This window comes from Canis lupus, chromosome 16 (genome assembly GCF_003254725.2).
Source record: "Canis lupus dingo isolate Sandy chromosome 16, ASM325472v2, whole genome shotgun sequence".
Classification (NCBI taxonomy): Eukaryota; Metazoa; Chordata; class Mammalia; order Carnivora; family Canidae; genus Canis; species Canis lupus.
The window spans coordinates 21,825,547-21,843,934 of NC_064258.1; the positions used below are offsets into that span (position 1 = coordinate 21,825,547).

An 18,388-nucleotide genomic window follows, 5' to 3' on the forward strand; every position below is an offset into this window, starting at 1 on the left:
TTCTTTCCCCTCTATTCCCTTTCAATATTTTTTTTATACTCCCCAAAAGAATGAGACCATATACTGTTTGTCCTTCCCCGATTGACTTATTTCACTCAGCATAATACCCTCAGTTCCATCCACGTCTAAGCAAATGGTGGGTATTTGTCATTTCTAATGGCTGAGGAATATTCCATTGTATACATAGACCACATCTTCTTTATCCATTCATCTTTTGATGGACACCGAGGCTCCTTCCATGGTTTGGCTATTGTGGACATTGCTGCTAGAAACATTGGTGCAGGTGTCCCGGTGTTTCACTGATCTGTATCTTTGGGGTAAATCCCCAACAGTGCAATTGCTGGGTCGTAGGGCAGATTTATTTTTAACTCTTTGAGGAACCTCCACACAGTTTTCCAGAGTGGCTGCACCAGTTCACATTCCCACCAACAGTGCAAGAGGGTTCCCCTTTCTCCGCATCCTCTCCAACATTTGTGGTTTCCTGCCTTGTTAATTTTCCCCATTCTCACCGGTGTGAGGTGGTATTTCACTGTAGTTTTGATCTGTATTTCCCTGATGGCAAGTGATGCAGAGCATTTTCTCATGTGCATGTTGGCCATGTCTATGTCTTCCTCTGTGAGATTTCTGTTCATGTCTTTTGCCCATTTCATGATTGGATTGTTTGTTTCTTTGGTGTTGAGTTTAATAAGTTCTTTATAGATATTGGATCCTAGCCCTTTATCTGATAGGTTATTTGCAAATATCTTCTCCCATTCTGTAGGTTGTCTTTGAGTTTTGTTGACTGTTTCTTTTGCTGTGCAAAAGCTTCTCATCTTGATGAAGTCCCAGTAATTCATTTTTGCTTTTGTTTCTTTTGCCTTCATGGATGTATCTTGCAAGAAGTTGCTGTGGCCAAGTTCAAAAAGGGTGTTGCCTGTGTTCTCCTCTCAGATTTTGATGGACTCTTGTCTCACATTTAGATCTTTCATCCATTTTGAGTTTATCTTTGTGTATGGTGAAAGAGAGTGGTCTAGTTTCATTCTTCTGCATGTGGATGTCCAATTTTCCCAGCACCATCTATTGAAGAGACTGTCTTTCTTCCAGTGGATAGTCTTTCCTCCTTTATCGAATATTAGTTGACCATAAAGTTGAGGGTCCACTTCTGGGTTCTCTATTCTGTTCCATTGATCTATGTGTCTGTTTTTGTGCCAGTACCACACTGTCTTGATGACCATAGCTTTGTAGTATAACCTGAAATCTGGCATTGTGATGCCCCTAGATATGGTTTTCTTTTTTATTATTCCCCTGGCTATTCGGGGTCTTTTCTGATTCCACACAAATCTTAAAATAATTTGTTCTAACTCTCTGAAGAAAGTCCATGGTATTTTGATAGGGATTGCATTAAACGTGTAAATTGCCCTGGGTAACATTGACATTTTCACAATATTAATTCTTCCAATCCATGTGCATGGAATATTTTTCTATCTCTTTGTGTCTTCCTCAATGTCTTTCAGAAGTGTTCTATAGTTTTTAGGGTATAGATCTTTTACCTCTTTGGTTAGGTTCATTCCTAGGAATGTTACGCTTTTGGGTACAGTTGTAAATGGGATTGACTCCTTGATTTCTCTTTCTTCAGTCTCATTGTTAGTGTATAGAAATGCCACTGATTTCTGGGCATTGATTTTGTATCCTGCCACACTGCCGAATGGCTATATGAGTTCTAGCAATCTTGGGGTGGAGTCTTTTGGGTTTTCTATGTAGAGTATCATGTCATCTGCGAAGAGAGAGAGTTTGACTTCTTTGCCAATTTGAATGCCTTTTATTTCTTTTTGTTGTCTGATTGCTGAGGCAAGGACATCTAGTACTATGTTGAATAGCAGTGGACATCCCTGTCATGTCCCTGATTTATATTTATTTATTTAAAGAGGCAGCACGAGCAGGGGGTGCAGCAGGCAGAGGCAGGGGGGAAGCAGGCTCCGGGAAGCAGGCTTCAGGGAGCAGGGAGCCCGATGTGGGGCTTGATCCTAGGACCCCAGGCAGAGGCCCAACCCCCTGAGCCACCCACATGCCCCCATGCAACCGTTTACATTGCTGTGAGCAAAGTATGTTCACATGGTCAGATTCATGCTTCTTGACCTGCTCACCTCTCTGCTGTGGTTCTGGCTGGTGAGGTCATTGCCACAGCCTGGTACTGGCTTGCCTTTGGAAGGAGAGGAAGGGTATTTTTTTAATTTATTAAATAACTTGTTTGCTGTATTGTATGTACAGAGAGACAGAGGTATTCTTGTACGAAGAATGAAACTGTATTCAGTGCCTGAACTGACAGTAAATAAAAACTCTATAGTGAGATGGTGGCAGCTACACAGTATTAGGATTGAATTCAGTAAAGGCACATTGTGGTCCTCGGAGGACGGGAGAGTTTGGCTGTCGCGTTCCAGTCGGGGGCCCCTGAGACCCGCTCCCTGGCCTGGGGGAACCCAGGTGTTGCTGCCCTGGCTAGAGCTGCGTATTCTGCGCTGCCCACTGCTTAGAGATGTAGATTCACAATTGTTCCCTCTGTGTTTGACATCAACAAATGTGGCATTATTAATTTAAAAAACTTGTATTCTTTGAGAACGTTTTAGTTTCAAAAGATAGGAGTTACTCTATGAGAAAAGCGGTGATTGTATCTGTAGCTCACAGTATACCTGTTCGCTCCCACACTCCACCTTACCCTCCTCCAGGTGCTGATGAGGAAGCGCAGCTCCCAAGACCAGAGGGGGCTGGGTGGTGTCTGTGCACCTAGAGTCACTTGTGAAGGACATGGGACGGTGCTCCTTGGGAGGCGGGCTTGGCTTCCCTGTGTCAGCACTGCGCTTGTTTTGTGTTTCAGTAACAGGCATTTTTATTTTCAGAGGGAGCCAGAGAGAGCAGGGTGATGGGGAGGGGTTGGGGAGAGGAAAATCCTTGGTGGGCTCCACACCTGTATAGAGCCCAATGGGGCTTGATCTCACGACCCTGAGATGACCCCCCAGGTGCCCCTTCAGTGACATGAATTTTGAGGTAACAGAAGGAAGTGAGATCAGATGACAGGTTGCCTGACAGAGTGAGGAGTGGGTCTCACCTGCAACTGGGGGACTGGGTCCTGTTTTCCCCCTTTTCCGCCCTCCTTGGACACGTGCTGCAGAGGGGGCGGCCAATGCTAGCCTGTTGACTGAGGCAGCGAGGGTGCTGTGCATCATGCTCGTGTTCCCAGGACAGCACGGGGTGGGGGTGGGGGGCTCTCGGCTCTTGGGGGAGGCCTCGTTGTGTGAAGACCATGGGATCAAGGAACCCCTGACAAAGGCTTCCGGGCCACTAGGTCTTCTGGGAGCAGCTAGTAGATGAGGTGCAGCCTGCGCTGGCATCGAAAACCCTGAGGCTCGCTCGGCTTCTCCAGGGGAGTGGTGGCCGCTTGTTGAAAGCCTGCCTCTGGCCCAGGCCTCCCTGAAAGAATTCTGCTTGTTTCGTCATTAGCGGGACATATCTGACTGCTAAGTGTGTGAACATCACATGGCTCCTGGCAAACACTAACGTGCAGAAACACTTTCCTCATTTCTACCCCCAGATCGAGAAGTGTCCTGCTTATGTGCCTCCCAGGTGCAGAGACAGATGGTGGTGTCGGTGCACGGGCTGCCTGCAGCGGCCTTTGCCCCTGCGCTGGACAGCAGGCACGTGCTGTGCGTGTGGGACATCCGGCAACCTTCAGGGCCCCAGAAGGTCCTGCTGTGTGAGTCGAAGGTACAGCTGCAGGAGAGTCTAAGGGGCCCCGAGATGGGGCCGGGCTGTGGGAGGGGTGGGTGGGGTGCCAGGCGATGGCAGCGCTGGACCCCGGGGACTTCCCGGCTCGGCCCTGTTCCATCTGCTTTGACTCTGGAAATTGTTAGTTCAACACTCAGCTCAGACTGAAGAACTCCAGGTTATCACAGCTTTGGGGGGCCAAGGGCACTAGTGGGCATCAGTGTAGCTACAGACGTCCAGAGGTTGGCCGCCCTTGCTGTGGCTCTGGGGCCCCAGGATGGCCTTTTTGCCCTCCATGACTTGAGTTGTGGTATCTTAGGGGTTTCTCTGTGGCCTGAAGGTCTTCAGAGGCCTCTCATGCTTCTTCCAGCCCCTAGGTTTGCTTCCTTTTGGACTGGGAAAATACATATTTGTATTTTCCTGTTCATATGTTCTTTGATCTCAGAGTCACTGATTTTCACTAAAGAAGAAGAATAAGTTTTACAGGTAACAGGTTTTGAGGCTCAAAAATCAGGTTTTGACAAACATGGCTGTGCCATCCTGGGCCTGGCTACGTGGGTTGAACAGAGGGATGGTCGTGCACACCCCGTGCCAGCTATGTGTGTGGCACTATATCTGTGAACTCCAGTCCCGCGGTGTAGCTTGTCCTCCCTACCTTCCCCGCGGAGCCAACATCCACTCCCATAGCTCCCGGGTGGAGAGCACATGGGGCACCGTGGGGTGTGGGAGGGCTGTTCCCCTAGGACTGTGGCCTTCAGCCTCTGTGTGTGTCATTCTAGGTCACCTGCTGCTGCTTTAGCCCTTTTAAAGCCTTTTTACTGTTTGCTGGGACAGCGCATGGCTCCATCATCCTGTGGGACCTACGGGAAGATTCCAGAATACACCAGTATGTGAAGCTGGGTGATTGCTTCTGGACGTTCAGGATGGCAACATTTTCTACTGGTCAGTGATGCCCACCTGCTCATCAGGCATCTTGTAGAAAAGCTGCGACAGAGCTGAGGGGCGTATGCATTTGTGCATTCAGATCACCCCAGAGGAGGAGATCTGACCTAGGAGCAAAAGAGGCATTGAGTGAATAGTAAGAACAAGGATCTACGAGGCAGTGCTCAGCTTGTGGCCATCAGAGATTAGAATGCTCCTTCTCCTTAAATATCTGGACTCTAAATAAGTCCTCTGTCAAATAACTTTTAGGGTTTTTTTTTTTTAAGATTTTATTTATTTGACAGAAAGAGCGCGCGCGCACAAGTTGGGGGAGGGGCAGAGGGAGAAGCATTCTCCCCGCTGAGCAGGGGGCCCAACGTGGGGCTCGACCCCAAGCCCCAGTATCATGACCTGAGCTGAAACCAAGAGTCGGACACTCAACAGACTGCACCACCCAGGCCTGCGTGTCTTCTTCGAAGAGGTGTCTCTTCAGATCTTTTGCACATTTTAAGGAGTGATTGCTTTTGCCTTATTGTTGCTTTCTTAAGAAGTTTCTTTCCTTAAAAAAAATTTTTTTTTGGATAACCTTTGCATCAGATGAGTGTTTCTCCCAGGCTGTGGCTCGTAGCCCTTTAAGCTTTCTGTTCCATTCTCCCTTCCAATGACAACAGCACACATCTGCTGCATGTGTGTTTAATGCTCACTTCATGCACAGCTGTGTTTTATACTGAGCCTTAAAGCTGCCAGTTATCGTACCACCACAGGTGGATGTATTTGGGAATGGCAGAGGGTCACAACCCGGGACAGGCATGCAGTGGGATCTATAGGCGAGTGCGGGAAGCAGAGTGGAGGGACGTTATTTCCTGGAGGAGGAGGATGTGGGAGGGTCATTTTGAAGGGAAGTCGCTGAAGAGAAGCAGAGGCTCACAGGGGCTCAGGCTCCTGGAAGTTTCTCAGTGGCTGAGCTGCAGCAGGGGTGGCTGTCCTGCAGGAGACACGGGGACCATCCTTCCCCGGGGTCCCTGTGAAGGGTTCTGGTGTCGGGGTCTGTGACGTGCACCACACGGGGGGCTCCTTGACATGCTGCTGCTGAGGATACAGGGGTTTAGAGGTACCTTAGGGCTGGGTGCTGTCATAGAGGATTGCGTTTATGTTGTGGTTGTAAGTGCTCCTGATGGATCACTGTGCTCCCCGCAGTGTGTTTCCCCTACGGTGCTCCCTCTGGTGGCTGCCCCTACTGTGATTCCCTCTGGAGTGCTCCCCACACTGTGTTCCTCCTGTGCTCCCCCAGTGTGCTCCTCTCATCGTGCTCACTTCCTCTGTGCTCCTCCCAGTACGTGGGCTGCCCAGATGCTGCTCCAGGGCCCCTCCTCCAGCTCTAGGAACTGGAGTCTTATCCTTCCCTGTGTGTTGTTTTCCGGGGTTCAGCCCCAGCCCCCCTGTCCCCTCCCCTGTCCTGGGTCTGGGGTCAGTCTTATCCTCCCCTGTCTGTTTCTGAGGTTCAGCCCCAGCCGCCCATCCCCTTCTGTCCTGGGTCCGGTGTCAGGTGTGTCCTCCCCTGTCTGTTTCCCGGGGTTCAGCCCCAGCCCTCTCATCTCATCCATTCTGGATCTCGTGTCAGGTGTGTCCTCCCCTGTTTCCCGGGGTTCAGATCCAGCCCCCCATCCCCATCTGTCCTGGTTCTGGTATCAGGTATGTCCTTCCCTGTCTGTTTCCCAGGATTCAGCCCCAGCCCCTCCCCCCATCCCTGTCCATCCTGGGTCTGGTGTCAGGTGTGTCCTCCCTTGTCTGTTTCCCGGGGTTCAGCCCTAGCCCCTCCTGTGCCCCCCCATCCCTGTCTGTCCTGGATCTGGTATCAGGTGTGTCCTCCCCTGTCTGTTTCCCGGGGTTCAGCCTCAGCCCCCCCATCCTGTCCGTCCTGGGTCTGGTGTCAGGTGTGTCTGTTTTCTTGCGTTGAGAGCATTTTCAGGTAGTGTCTGAACAGGTGTGGTTTCGTCTGTAGTCGTGACTTCTGGGCTCTGCTAAGCGCAGGTTTGGGGGAGGAGAATTTTCATCTCAGTGCCTTGATTTGCATCCTGTATTTCTTTTTTCTGCAATTTTGTATGTGGTTTGTCTTGATTTTTCCCTCCTCTTGGACATTTTGTGGATGGCTCTTATAGGTCACAGGAGCTCTGTGGTGTTAGTTTGTGAAGTGCCGTTTCTGTCCCGGGCAGGCAGGTGGGTGTCTACACCCTTGCCAGCCTTCCTCCATTCCTCTCTGGAGCTGCTGAGCCCCCCACACCCTGGGCCTGTGCGGTAAGGTGGATTTTCTCTCTGCGGGTGCTAGTATCTCTGTTCAACCTCGGCCCCTCCCCCACAAGAGCCTTCACTTCCTCCGGCCCTCGGTGCCCGTGGACTTGGGACTTGTTGGAATGATCAGTCCTTTGTCTCCTTCCGGGTGTGCTGAGGTCCGGGGTCTCTGCCTCACAGTTACGCTAAGTGCCATGATCACACGTGGTTTGCTTGCGGCGTCAGGGTGGCCATACCCCACGCAGCATTAGTCGTGCTTGTGACTGACTCCCTCATCGGTCCTGTGTGCTTTGACCCTAGATGGTGTCCTGACCTCTGTGAATCACTGCAGTCCCATCCAAGCGGTAGAATCCATCTCCACGTCTGTCTACAAAAAACAGAGTTTTGTGCTTTCCCCCTTTTCTATGCAAGAAGGTATGCGACTTTCGTTTCTGTAAAAATCCTTAAAGCAGGTTGTGAACCGTGGATTCCTGTTCATAAGCCATTCTTGTTTCTGTTTCCACTAGAAATGTCAGGTTTGTCCTTCCACGTTGCTTCCCTGGATGAGAGTGGGGTGCTCAACATTTGGGTGAGTAGGCCGTGCCCTGGGCTCACACCAGGCCTGCGCCCCTTGCCCGCTGGCCCCTGTGGCAGTCCAGCCCGGGTCGGCACCTGCTGGTGGGACTGCGATGACAGGTGACCTGATGACAGGATGACATGCCTGGAGGGCATGACTTCCTGGGGGCGGGGCCTGGGGAGGGGGCGGGGCTTTCAAGGTAGCACTGAGGCTCTGGCCACTGGTTTGAGTGAAGAGATGTGAATAGAGGTCAAAGAAAGGGATTCACGACATTGAAAATACTAGTTCCGAGGTCAGCGATCAGTCTCTTCTCTGGAGCAGAGAAGTGTTTTAGTACTGATGAAAGCACGCGGCCCTGGTTAGACCTGCACATCATCAGGCTGTGGCCTCGTCACCCCTGATGCATGGTAATATGTCAATGTTCTGTTTTAGGTGGTGGTGGAATTACCCAGGGCAGATATCGCAGGTTCAGTGAGTGACTTAGGTAAGTGTGACATAAAGACTTAATTTTAGTTAGTGTTTTGCAGTGAGTGGAGGTTAGAGATCCCGACAACCACTCTGAAAACAAGCACAAAGCTGCCTGAAGATGAGCGCCACAGTCGAGTGTCATGTAACCTCACCTGCCGCTGGGTGGGCACCTCCGCATGACTCATTGACCTTCCTTGGAGCTCACGGTGCTTTCGCATCATTGTGGGCTTGTAGGTCCTGCCTGTCTGTGTGTGTTATTCTGTCCTGAGTGCTTGACACACAATCACTGTGGCTTATCTCCCTCTGGTTCTTGACATGTCAGTCACCCTGGGCCTGAGCCCTCATCCTGGGACATCAGCGCAGGTGGTGCTGGCAGGGCGCTGGGAGGGCCTCATGTCAGAAGTGCGGTGTGTGCTGAGAGCGGTAGAAATGGCCAGGAGCCCCGAAGGGAGCTCGGGGCTTTGCTGGGGCCTGTGCTAGAGCATTGGGATGCATGGTGGAGGGTCCTCAGGCTGGCTCCCCAGGAGCTGTTGGCCACGGCTTTGAAGAAACTCTGGTGGGGAAAGGGTGACATGTAAATGTGTAGGGCACACTCACAGGTCATGCTTCTTTATGCTGCTACATACCCTATGTGTCTAGTTAGCATGTGATGTCCCCATCCCTGGGTGTGATTTTCAGTATGATTATGAGGCGGATATAGGTGAAGGGTCAGTGCTGGGGTCCATCTTGGCTCAGCGGTTTGGTCAGATTCTCACAGCTGAACTCCCCTTTGAGATGCTGAAGAGTTAGCACTGGTCCGGGATGCCAGATGGGGGTGCATTGGTCAGACTGCATCTTGGGGGCTTGTTGGGAGCTTGTGGCTTCTGGGGACTGCCTAGTTCCTGGCAGCAGGCAGCTCCCGTGGGAAAGGCTAGAAAATCAGGTGGCCCTGGCCTGAGAGGAGTCCCCTGTGGACCCAGTCTGCTCCTTGCTGTGCCTCAGTTGTGGGTGGCAGCTCCAGCACTTTGCTGCTTCTGGGCCGTGGCATCCAGGCCCCGCTCCAGGGAGGATGCATCTGGGGGAATTGTTGAGTCTTCCTCGGGTCTGGCGTTCCCTGACTTGCCCTCACGTCATGAGCTGTCAGTGCTGGCTTTCCAGGGACCAGCCTGGCCAACATGCATCTTGTTCCCACCATTTAGAAATCAGGGACTTAGAGACGGGACGCAGCAGGTGCCAGTGCTGCATGTCAGGGCCAGTGCCGGTGGACTGTGCCCCCGGCTGGCCATGAGAACGGGGCGGGGTCATTTCCCTGACTTCACTGCTAACACATGTAAGGCCGAGCATCCAGTCTGCTCATGACAAGACCATTGTCCTGAGAGTGTGGAGCCTCTGGGGGCCCCAGACCCTGGGAGCGTCAGAGCAGGTGGGTGTCAGGGAGGCGCTCCTGGCCCTGGGCTCACAGTCAGGCTCAGGCTCACCTGCCTTCACCTGGGTGTATGCCCTGGGCCCGAGGACGTTGTGGCCTTCAAGCACATCCCAGGGCTGTTGCTCATTTGGGCCTTTACCGGGGCGTTTCTTAGGAATTTTAGATGGTGATGAGGACTTAGAGTGTCTTCCACGGTTAGTTTGTGATCTTCCCATAGAGACAAAATCATTTTGCATAAAAATACTTGGTAGTGATGTGGAAAGTTTGTTGTGAAGTGTTGTTGTATAAAAACTCCTTTTATCTACAGGACCACTTACCCAAACTCTGACCATGTTTCCACTTTGCTTTTGGGAAAAGAGGGGATGACATTCGTACCAGAACTCAGTGGAGGGGTGCTGGCCATTACGTGCCCACGAGAGTGTATGGGGGTAGTTCCAAGCTCTCATGTGTGTGTAACTCAGGTCACACTTAGAGCTGATCATTCACCATCTTTCCTTGCTCCGCGGAGGACCAAGGGCAGGGCAGGCTTCCCAGGTGAGGTTGTGACGTGGGGAGACTCAGCCCTGGAGCTCCTGTGGGAGGGTGGCTTCAAGTCTGCAACAGCAGTACTCAACATCACAGACGAGACTGTGTTGGAGCTGGTCATGTGTGAGGAATCACCCCGCCCCCCGCCCCATTGCCAGTGGAATTTACCTGTGTAGTTACGGTCTCCCCCCCACGGTTCTAGGCAATACCTTGCCCAGAACTTGGGTTTCCATATGCATAAATTTTTAGTTCCCTCATTTGCAGTGATTATACAAAAGGAGGAGTCTGTTGGGAACAGACAACGGAGGCAAAGCCTGTGAGGGGCTGAGGGTTGGGGTTAGGAGTCCAGGGAAGGGGTGCCAGTGCTGAGGAGCAGGCCCATCGGGCATGCCTCGCATAGTGAGGAGGGAGGTCCTGGGAGTTTCTGACCAGCGTGGGGCCTCCAGTGGGCATTTACAGCAACGAATTCCTGTTGGGACTTGAGGGCTTGGGGTTTGGAGGGTTTTTTTTTTTGCTTAGCATACTGCCATTATTTTACTTTATCAAATCTAAAAATGTAAAGGAGTCTTGACTGGTTTCACACTCCTTTCTTCTAGTTCAGTTTGCAGGAACCGTGCCTGCTTGAGGGAGGGAACACTTCATGGGCCACATTTTGGCATCTTTTCCTAACACAGATATTTAAACAATGAAAAACAATTTCAGGCAACTCCAGTTGGATTCTGATTTAACTTGTATTAAGAGGTACATTTCTTTATGGCTTCCTGTTCGTAGGCTTGATACCTGGAGGGAGGATAAAGCTGGTGCACAGCACTACGATTCAGCTGAGCGACAGGTAAGCCTGTGCTGCTCTGGGTCAGGACATCCCCTCCTCTCACAGGACCGATTTCCCACAGAAGGAAGTGACATTAAGTAATTGCATGAACAGAAGATGTTCTGCTGCGTGCTGAAAAATCCAACCTTTCACATTATTTTTGCTAAATTAGTTTAATATTAATGAGTCCTTGTAGTAAATACAGTTCCCAGGTATAGAGCTAACAATATTTTCTTTGATTAAAATAATTTCTATCTTATAAATTGGTACAATTTGACTATTTTTCACCAAGTTTTCACATAACTCTGAACTTAAATAGGTAAGTTTCAAGAAACAAACCTCAATATGAAAGTTTCTTCAGAAATTTTAATTTTTGCTTTTACTCCTATCACTTTATGTGACACAAATATTAAATATTCGTATATTGCTTGTGGTATTTATATATTCTGTGTAAATTTATTTCCCAAGCATCTTTTCTTTTGCCATCTGTTGTTGGGGGTTACCAGCATACGATTTTCCCTTGGAGAATTTGTTGTATTAGCATGGTTCTTCTTAGAAGGTCTGGGTCGTAGTGAGGAATCTGTACGTGCGCTGAAACTGTACATCACCGTTAGTCGCTTGACACATAATTTGGGTTAGGATCAAACATCTGCTCATCTTTGCTGTTACTTTACAGCCTGTGTCAGAAGGGCTGTGAGTTCTGGGGCTGCACACAAACCCTGAATGTGAAGTTCCTGCCGTCAGACCCTAGTCACTTCATTGTCGGCACAGACATGGTAAGACTTGAAATCTCACTCTAATTCATTTTCCTTCCCTGGTCGCTTGGCAAATATCTTCATTGAAGATTAACTTCTTGTTTGCTTCTGTTACGACGATGCTGTACCATTGTATCAAGAACAGATGCTTGTCCCACCTCCTGCCTCACTCTCCATGGTCACCACTGCTCTTCTTTGCTCCCAGGGTCTGATAAGTCACGGCACCAGGCAAGATCTGAGAGTATCTCCCAAACTGTACAAACCTCAGCAACACGATGTGAGACCCGTCCGAGTGAACGTGATTGACTTCTCACCGTTTGGAGAACCAGTCTTCTTGGTAAAGAAGCTGTTGGTTGAAGCACCATTTCTGTTTGGGCAGCAAAACTCGGCTGTGATCTCTGGGGATTATTCTTAAAGTTGATCACTTTGGTGCCAATGGGCGGTGTGGGAGACTGTGTCCTCTGTGCAGCTCATGCAGGTCATTCCACGTGGCTGTAGAATGGGCCTTAAAATTCCTTATCTTCCCATAATTTGGGCTTACAGAGAAGTTGCGATCGCCAGCCCCTCACACCACACTTGACCTCTGTGGCTCCGTCCTCACCCTCCCAGTCTGTGTGGATGCACGTGCTTTACCATCTGAGAGGAAGTCGCAGAAATGCCACTCTGTCCCTAAATGGTTTGGTGTAGTTTTCTAAAGCAGGGTCATTGTCCTGCAGCCGCAGTCTGGCCGCGACCACCAGGAAGTTAGGCCCGGCGCAGCCCCCGCTCTCTGATGGGTGGGTCGATGATGTTCTGGGTTAGAATAAAATCACAGCCAGGGCATAAGTTCACTCAGCTCTGGGACAGTGCCTCAGTCTCTCCTGACCTTGATGTTTTTGAAGGGCATACAGTGCTCCTCAGTTTGAGTCTGCATGATGTTTCCCCCCGACTGGATTTGGGTTTGTGCTGAGCCCTCTCCGCAGCTCCCTCCATGTGGGGTCCCCGCATTCCCTGTCTGATTCCCGTGTGTGTGTGTGTGTGTGTGTGTGTGTGTGTGTGTGTGTGTGAGCTCCCTGCACAGCTCCCCAGAGTCCGTTGCTGAGCTTGGCATCCAGGTGTGGCTGCCTCCGTCATTTGGGTGATTGGCAGATGGTGGTTTTCTAGTCTTGCCCTAAGTGTGACGTTATCAGCTGTGGAAGGCCTCCCCTCTGTCCTCCGCAGGCCTGCTTGTGTGCCTTTAGGACAGGAAGTGGACGCAGGGCTATTTCCTCTCCTCACTGTGTTACATCCTCTGCCCTGCCGCCCAGACTGTCCTGGGCACATCCTTCAGGCTGGTTCTTGTGTTTTCTGACCTCATTCTGTGCTTTCTGGGACAGCAGACTCTGGGATCAGCCACTTCTCCAAGCAGTCCTGGTTCCCGTCAGTAGAAAAATACCAAGAAACCAAGATGTGGACAGACACAGCTCCATACCCACTGACAGACTCGGTGCTGGCCATGCACCTTTAGTGCTCCCTCCACTCGCCTGGCAGCGGGAGGCCCGGCTTGTTCTGCCCGCACTGTATGTGTATGTGCTCGACCCTAGAGCACACAGGCCATCTCGTGGTTGTTAACTCCTGCTACTGCTGTTTTGGAGGAAGGGTGTGAAGGATTAAAGAGAATGATTTAAATAGTAATTAAGCTTCTCTAAGCTAAAAATTTGGGCTTTTACTAAACCAGCCAAGTTTTGTTTTATAAAAATCTCAATCTAACTGGAATATATAACCACAGTAATGGTTTAGACTTATATAATCTTTTTAAAAAGGTGGGTAAATAAATGATTTCTTCAGGGCCAGTCTTAATGGCTGATGGTTGAATTAGCAAAATTCAACTTTGTTAAAGATAAACACCTGTTTTTATATTTGCTGAGTTCAGTATTGACTGTTTGGGAAGGAGGCAGGGGTCCAAAGTGTATCAGCATCTCCAGGGTGAGTGCTCACCTTATGGTTTGTGAGGACAGAGCCAATGCTCTGAAGTGTCTGCCGCTACTGAATCTGAGTGAAAAGGAAGAGAGAATGGAGACCAACCATCTCCACCCCTGTTCCCAGGCCGGCTGTTCAGATGGAAGCATCCGGTTACACCAGCTGACCTCCGAGTGCCCTCTCCTGCAGTGGAACGGCAGCACCGAGGGCCACGCGGTCACCTGCCTCCGCTGGTCCTTGACAAGACCTGCTGTGTTCCTGGCCCAGGATGAAACATCCTGTATTTATATCTGGGACCTGCTGGAAAGTGACCTGGGTCCTGTGGCCAAACAGCTCATCTCTCCAGACAGGTGAGTCCCATGATGTGCCCTCATAGGCAGATCCTTTCAGAAGCATCCTGGATGGTCTCATGTGTAAGGTAACTATGCTTTAAGACATGGTTACTTATGTTTAAATTTAACTATTATTATAGTTACATATTTAATATTTTGAAAACCACTTTAGAAAATGTTATTTCATATCCCATCCGGAAAAGTCTGAATGAGAGAATTCACACTCTACTATTTTCCCTTGAAAACACTTTTTGTGAGTTCCTTAGTTATGTTCATTTACTAGATGTTTAAATTCAGTATTTGGCCGAGTAACATACAGAGTCTTCCTTCTAGTTTCTAAAAAGAAATGCTCCACGGGAGTCAGTAATTCCCTTAATTTCACGTCAGTGTCATTGTCGGCCCTACACCAACATCACAGTCCACCCAGCCTCTGCACAGTTTAATGTGAAACACACTCATGTGAGTAGTTCTTGATGCTTTAAATAATTCCATTTTGTTATGTTTAATCCAAAGTTGAAATATGTAATGAGTTTTCACTATGAAGGACTCTCTCTTGTCCCCACTTTGTCTCTATACCTATTTTCTTCCTTGGAATTTTATATTCCTGCTGTGAAATGGAGGCTCCTTATGACCTGGGGAGGACGAGGCCAGCCAGCATCTTCCACTTTGTGGAAGAAAGAGGACAAGCCATGATCAAACCCAGGGCATGGTTTGACAGAACGTGGGGACACACCAATAAGACCTGGGAAAACAAGAACCGCAGTTGTTTAGGTCCAGAACTCATTATTCTTACGTTACTCTAGTTATTAGACCAGTACATCATCGAACTCCAGACTTTGATTCCCATAGAAGCACATGATGCACACACAGTTCATTCCCAAAAGTTTGCCTGTTACTTAGTCAAGTGTTTACTAAGCGCCTAAGAGGTCTTGTGGTGCCGACATGTGCTCTTAGCGTGTCTTCTTGGTGCTTGCGTGGACTCTGCAGCCCATGTTGGGCATGCATTGCAGTCACTGTGGGGGCCTTTCGTGTTTGTCACCTGTACTCATGCCCCGAAGTTTGTGGCAACTAAGTTTGACCTGTATTTGACACGAGTAGTTGAACAGTGTTGAGGTGACTCTTGTAATTTTTTAAAATTTAAATCACTTAAAATTTAAGTCACAGCCGGTGTAGTATCATTGTTGGGGTGGCGGTCAGGGACTTGTCAGTTACCTGTAACACCCCGAGCTCATCCCATCATGTGCCCTCCCCCATGCCCGCCCCCCCCCTCCCGTGGCCCATCTCCCACCCCCTCCAGTGACCCTTAGCATGACGCTATGATTAGGAGTCACCCCTGGTTTGCCTCCCTCTGTGATGGTAAGTTTTCCTGGTTGGCTTAGCTGCCCTGAACGTGTGGGGCACTCCAGAGCTGGCTTGTGGGTGGGTGTGTGCCGAGCTACCTCCGAGGGGCCTGGTCCCCGTCAGGATGTGCCGTGCTAGCCTTGCACCGTGGGGCAAGTCTACAGGACCTCAGCGGGCGCTCAGACCCTGGGGGGCCACAGCGGGGTTCCCTGCTACCCGTGAGTGCTGGCACCCCTGAGGGGCTCACCACTCCTGTCCTAGGCCAGTCATGGACTCCCAGCTCATGGCCCCTGGTCATTGCAAGGAGACAACAGGCCTTAGCTCCTTGGTGAGTTGTAAGGTGGGATGAGTGTGTGACGGGCATTCCCAGGATGCTGGGGACCCCCAACCAAATCAGGCACGGTCAGGGGCTAGGGGAGACCTCGGGGTGGGGAGGATGCCACTGAGCCAGGTCTCAGAGTTATCCTCTGAGTGACCAGAGGAAGACGGGAGATCATGTCCCAGGAGTCTTGCCCATCGGAGCCGTGTGGGGACTGGGGTGGGGTTGGCCCTGACCAGCCAGCAGGCCTCTAGCGCACACGGGGTGCATGCCTCTGCATGTCTGCCGGTGGCCTGGGAGGGGAGAGGTTGGAGACTGGACCCGAACGGAGAAGGTGGCAGTGAGGGGGTGGCGGAGGCAAAGTCAGGGCTGTGAGGCTGGCCTCAGGCTTTTTGCCGGGCACTGTAGGACCACCTGCATCCCTGTCACTGGGAGGCATAGGCTGGACAGGGCCCCAGTGCTTGGGGCATTGACCTGGCGTGTCCTTCATTGTGGCCAGTCGGCTCGCAAACGGTCAGCCACAGAAGTGCATTTTCTAAGTGGTTTCTATAGGTTTTTATATGTTTATTTCTGGCCTAACCTTTCATTTGACACTGAAATTTTCAGAATTCTCTTCCTTTTTGCTCCCTCCTTGGAGGATGGATAACTTGGGAGACTCACAGTCACACAGCTGTGCCTCTTGCTTTCAGACTGGTGGCCATGACGGTCGTGGGTGAAGCGGAGAAGACCAGCGGCAGCTTCCTGGCCCTGGTGCTGGCCAGAGCCTCTGGCAGCGTGGACATCCAGTACTTGAGGAGGGCTTGGGTGGCCCCCGTGCGCGACGAGCTGAGGAGGCTGCAGCGGCTCTTGCAGGAGGCCCTGTAGGGGAGGGGCTGCAGGTGTGCTCATTGTGGGGGACAGGGCCAGGTGATGACTCCTGTGGAGAGACCAGCTCTATCTGAGTGCATGTACATTGATGTAGATAGAAGGCGTGGATTCTGTGTGTAACTTGTTTTATAAGAATGTTACCTCAGTGTTCCCAGTAAATAAATCACTATTTTTGAATGGAAACAACAAACATTTTAGTGTATGTTGAACTTGAGAGGAAATAGTCGATGTCGATTATGTTCTTCTCTGAGAATATTTTTACTTATTCTTTGAATAGCTTTAAAATATTAGCACATTTATGTTTTAAACTATGTACCATGAATGTATTTTAATGAACAGTTTTCTTAGTCCTGCAGAAAAGGACATGCTCAGGTGTAAATTAAAGGAGTGATGTCATTGAAATGACCTCTGTCAACCGTGTTTTCTTAAAACTTTCTTGTTTTTCTTTCACATTATTTGAATGTCAGACACATTTTACATTATGTTTTAGTATTTTAAAATGTCCTTGTATAAAAATAACACAAATAAATAAATTCTCTTGAATTCTGAGATGAGATCCAAGAAAGTCTGGGATGGCCCCTGTCCCACACCCAGTGTCCCTGGCTCAGTGAGGGTGGGATGGTCAGCAAGGGTCCAGGCAGGGCTTCTGTCTTCTCTGGCCACATTGAGCTTCCACTTGGCCAGCAGCATGAGGGTTTCACCGTGGAACTGGTGTCCAGGAGGCTGACCTCTGCTTCCTTCACTGGACCGGGAGCTCTGTGGACAGAGACGTGTCTCTTTTGTCACTATCATCTTCAAGGGCTGTGTGCCTGCCTCGCACACAGTAGGCGCTCAGCCTATGGTGAAAGAAGGAAGAAAGGAACGCATGGCCATTGGGTGAGGGGTCCATGTGGCTCTCGCTAATGCATAGCAGAGTACTGTCAGATTGCCATCTGACGTAGCTGGGTGTGGAGATTTTAATCCTGGAAACAGGCCCGGCCCCTCGGCCCCTTATCCACCACCAGCCCTCAGGTCCTTATTTGTGAAATCTGACCTACAGTGGAATTGAGAGCAGTCTAACTGCTTCTCTAGTGATAACCAGTAACCTCCAGCGGCCTCCAGAGTAAGAGGGCATCAAGTTAGCAGCCACACTAACTCTTCTAAATCCCAGTAGAGGCTCAAGAAGATGCAGAAGAGACAAAGCATGGCTACCAAAGACTGGCCCACTGATTAGGAGCAGCTTCGAGATGTGGCATCGTTGGACTCTGCCTGAAAAGTGGATTGAAAGACCAAGGTCCTCCTGTTGAAGCCTGGGTGTTAGACTCAAGACTCCTGTGTGCACTCTGCTGCATCCCTGCAGAACTGCTCCTCCCTCAGTGGCTGCTCTTGCTTCCACAGGCGAAGCCCTCCCATGCCCACCAGTGGCACCTCCTTTCTCCCCTCCACATGGAGGCCCCAACACCAGGAAACACCAAGAGGAAGATCAATGCCAACATACAATTTTGTCAAAATTATCCTTGAGGGCATGGGGATTAGAAGGGCCCTGCCAGCAGTTATACTGGAGAAGCCCATTTGGGGTGGGAAGCTGCTGTTTGAAGAGCTTGTTTAGAGCATCTGGAGACAAAAGGACAGAAGAGGAGGCCCCATCTGAGTCCAGTGGCTCTGGGCCAGTGTGTCTGCTTTGGGCTGGGATCGTGTACACTTGACCCCAGTGTCTAGGAGGGAAGGTCCTGCTGGACCCTGCTCTTGGCAGCCAGACTCCGAGGAGCAGTAGACTATTCGTGATGATTGGAGTGCTGTGAAATACATTACACGGCAGACGAAGGGATCTCATCCTGAGGACTGAGAAAGAGCAGAGCTCTGCAGACAGCCAGAGGAAGAAAAATGGGCAAGCAGCAAACAATGGCAAAATGATAGGCTACGAGGAGAAATGGCTTCTGTGAGAAGGACTAGAAAGCCACAGGAGAAACCAGGTTTAACATTAAGTGCTAGAGACAGAGTTAACCCACACTGAGGATGATGAGTGTGTATTTTCCACAAGGAATGATGGTTCAGCAATGTGCAGAGGGACAGACTGAGGAAACAGTGGAAGACCTGAGGTCCAGACAAGGAATTCTAAGTGTTTCCAAGGACGAACAAATGGA

The 18,388-nt window shown here is 50.2% G+C and overlaps 1 protein-coding gene across 14 annotated transcripts in view; it reads left to right on the plus strand.

The window, feature by feature from the left end:
• Window positions 1-16,667, plus strand: part of DYNC2I1 (dynein 2 intermediate chain 1) — a 47,025-nt gene extending 30,358 nt beyond the window's left edge. For 10 of the 14 annotated variants that reach the window (XM_035699979.2, XM_025448547.3, XM_049094786.1 and 7 more), the window contains 10 exons: window positions 3,566-3,738; window positions 4,518-4,680; window positions 7,249-7,362; window positions 7,455-7,516; window positions 7,937-7,988; window positions 10,674-10,734; window positions 11,390-11,489; window positions 11,674-11,805; window positions 13,533-13,756; window positions 16,088-16,667. In XM_035699979.2, coding sequence (XP_035555872.2) covers window positions 3,566-3,738; window positions 4,518-4,680; window positions 7,249-7,362; window positions 7,455-7,516; window positions 7,937-7,988; window positions 10,674-10,734; window positions 11,390-11,489; window positions 11,674-11,805; window positions 13,533-13,756; window positions 16,088-16,262 — 1,256 coding nt within the window. In that variant the 3' untranslated portion in view covers window positions 16,263-16,667. Of the gene's footprint in view, window positions 1-3,565; window positions 3,739-4,517; window positions 4,681-7,248; window positions 7,363-7,454; window positions 7,517-7,936; window positions 7,989-10,673; window positions 10,735-11,389; window positions 11,490-11,673; window positions 11,806-12,823; window positions 13,013-13,532; window positions 13,757-15,340; window positions 15,444-16,087 lie in introns of those variants that run through there. The other 4 variants (XR_004805715.2, XR_004805716.2, XR_007402603.1 and 1 more) reach the window with 4 other exon arrangements.
• The last annotated feature ends 1,721 nt before the right edge of the window (window positions 16,668-18,388 follow it).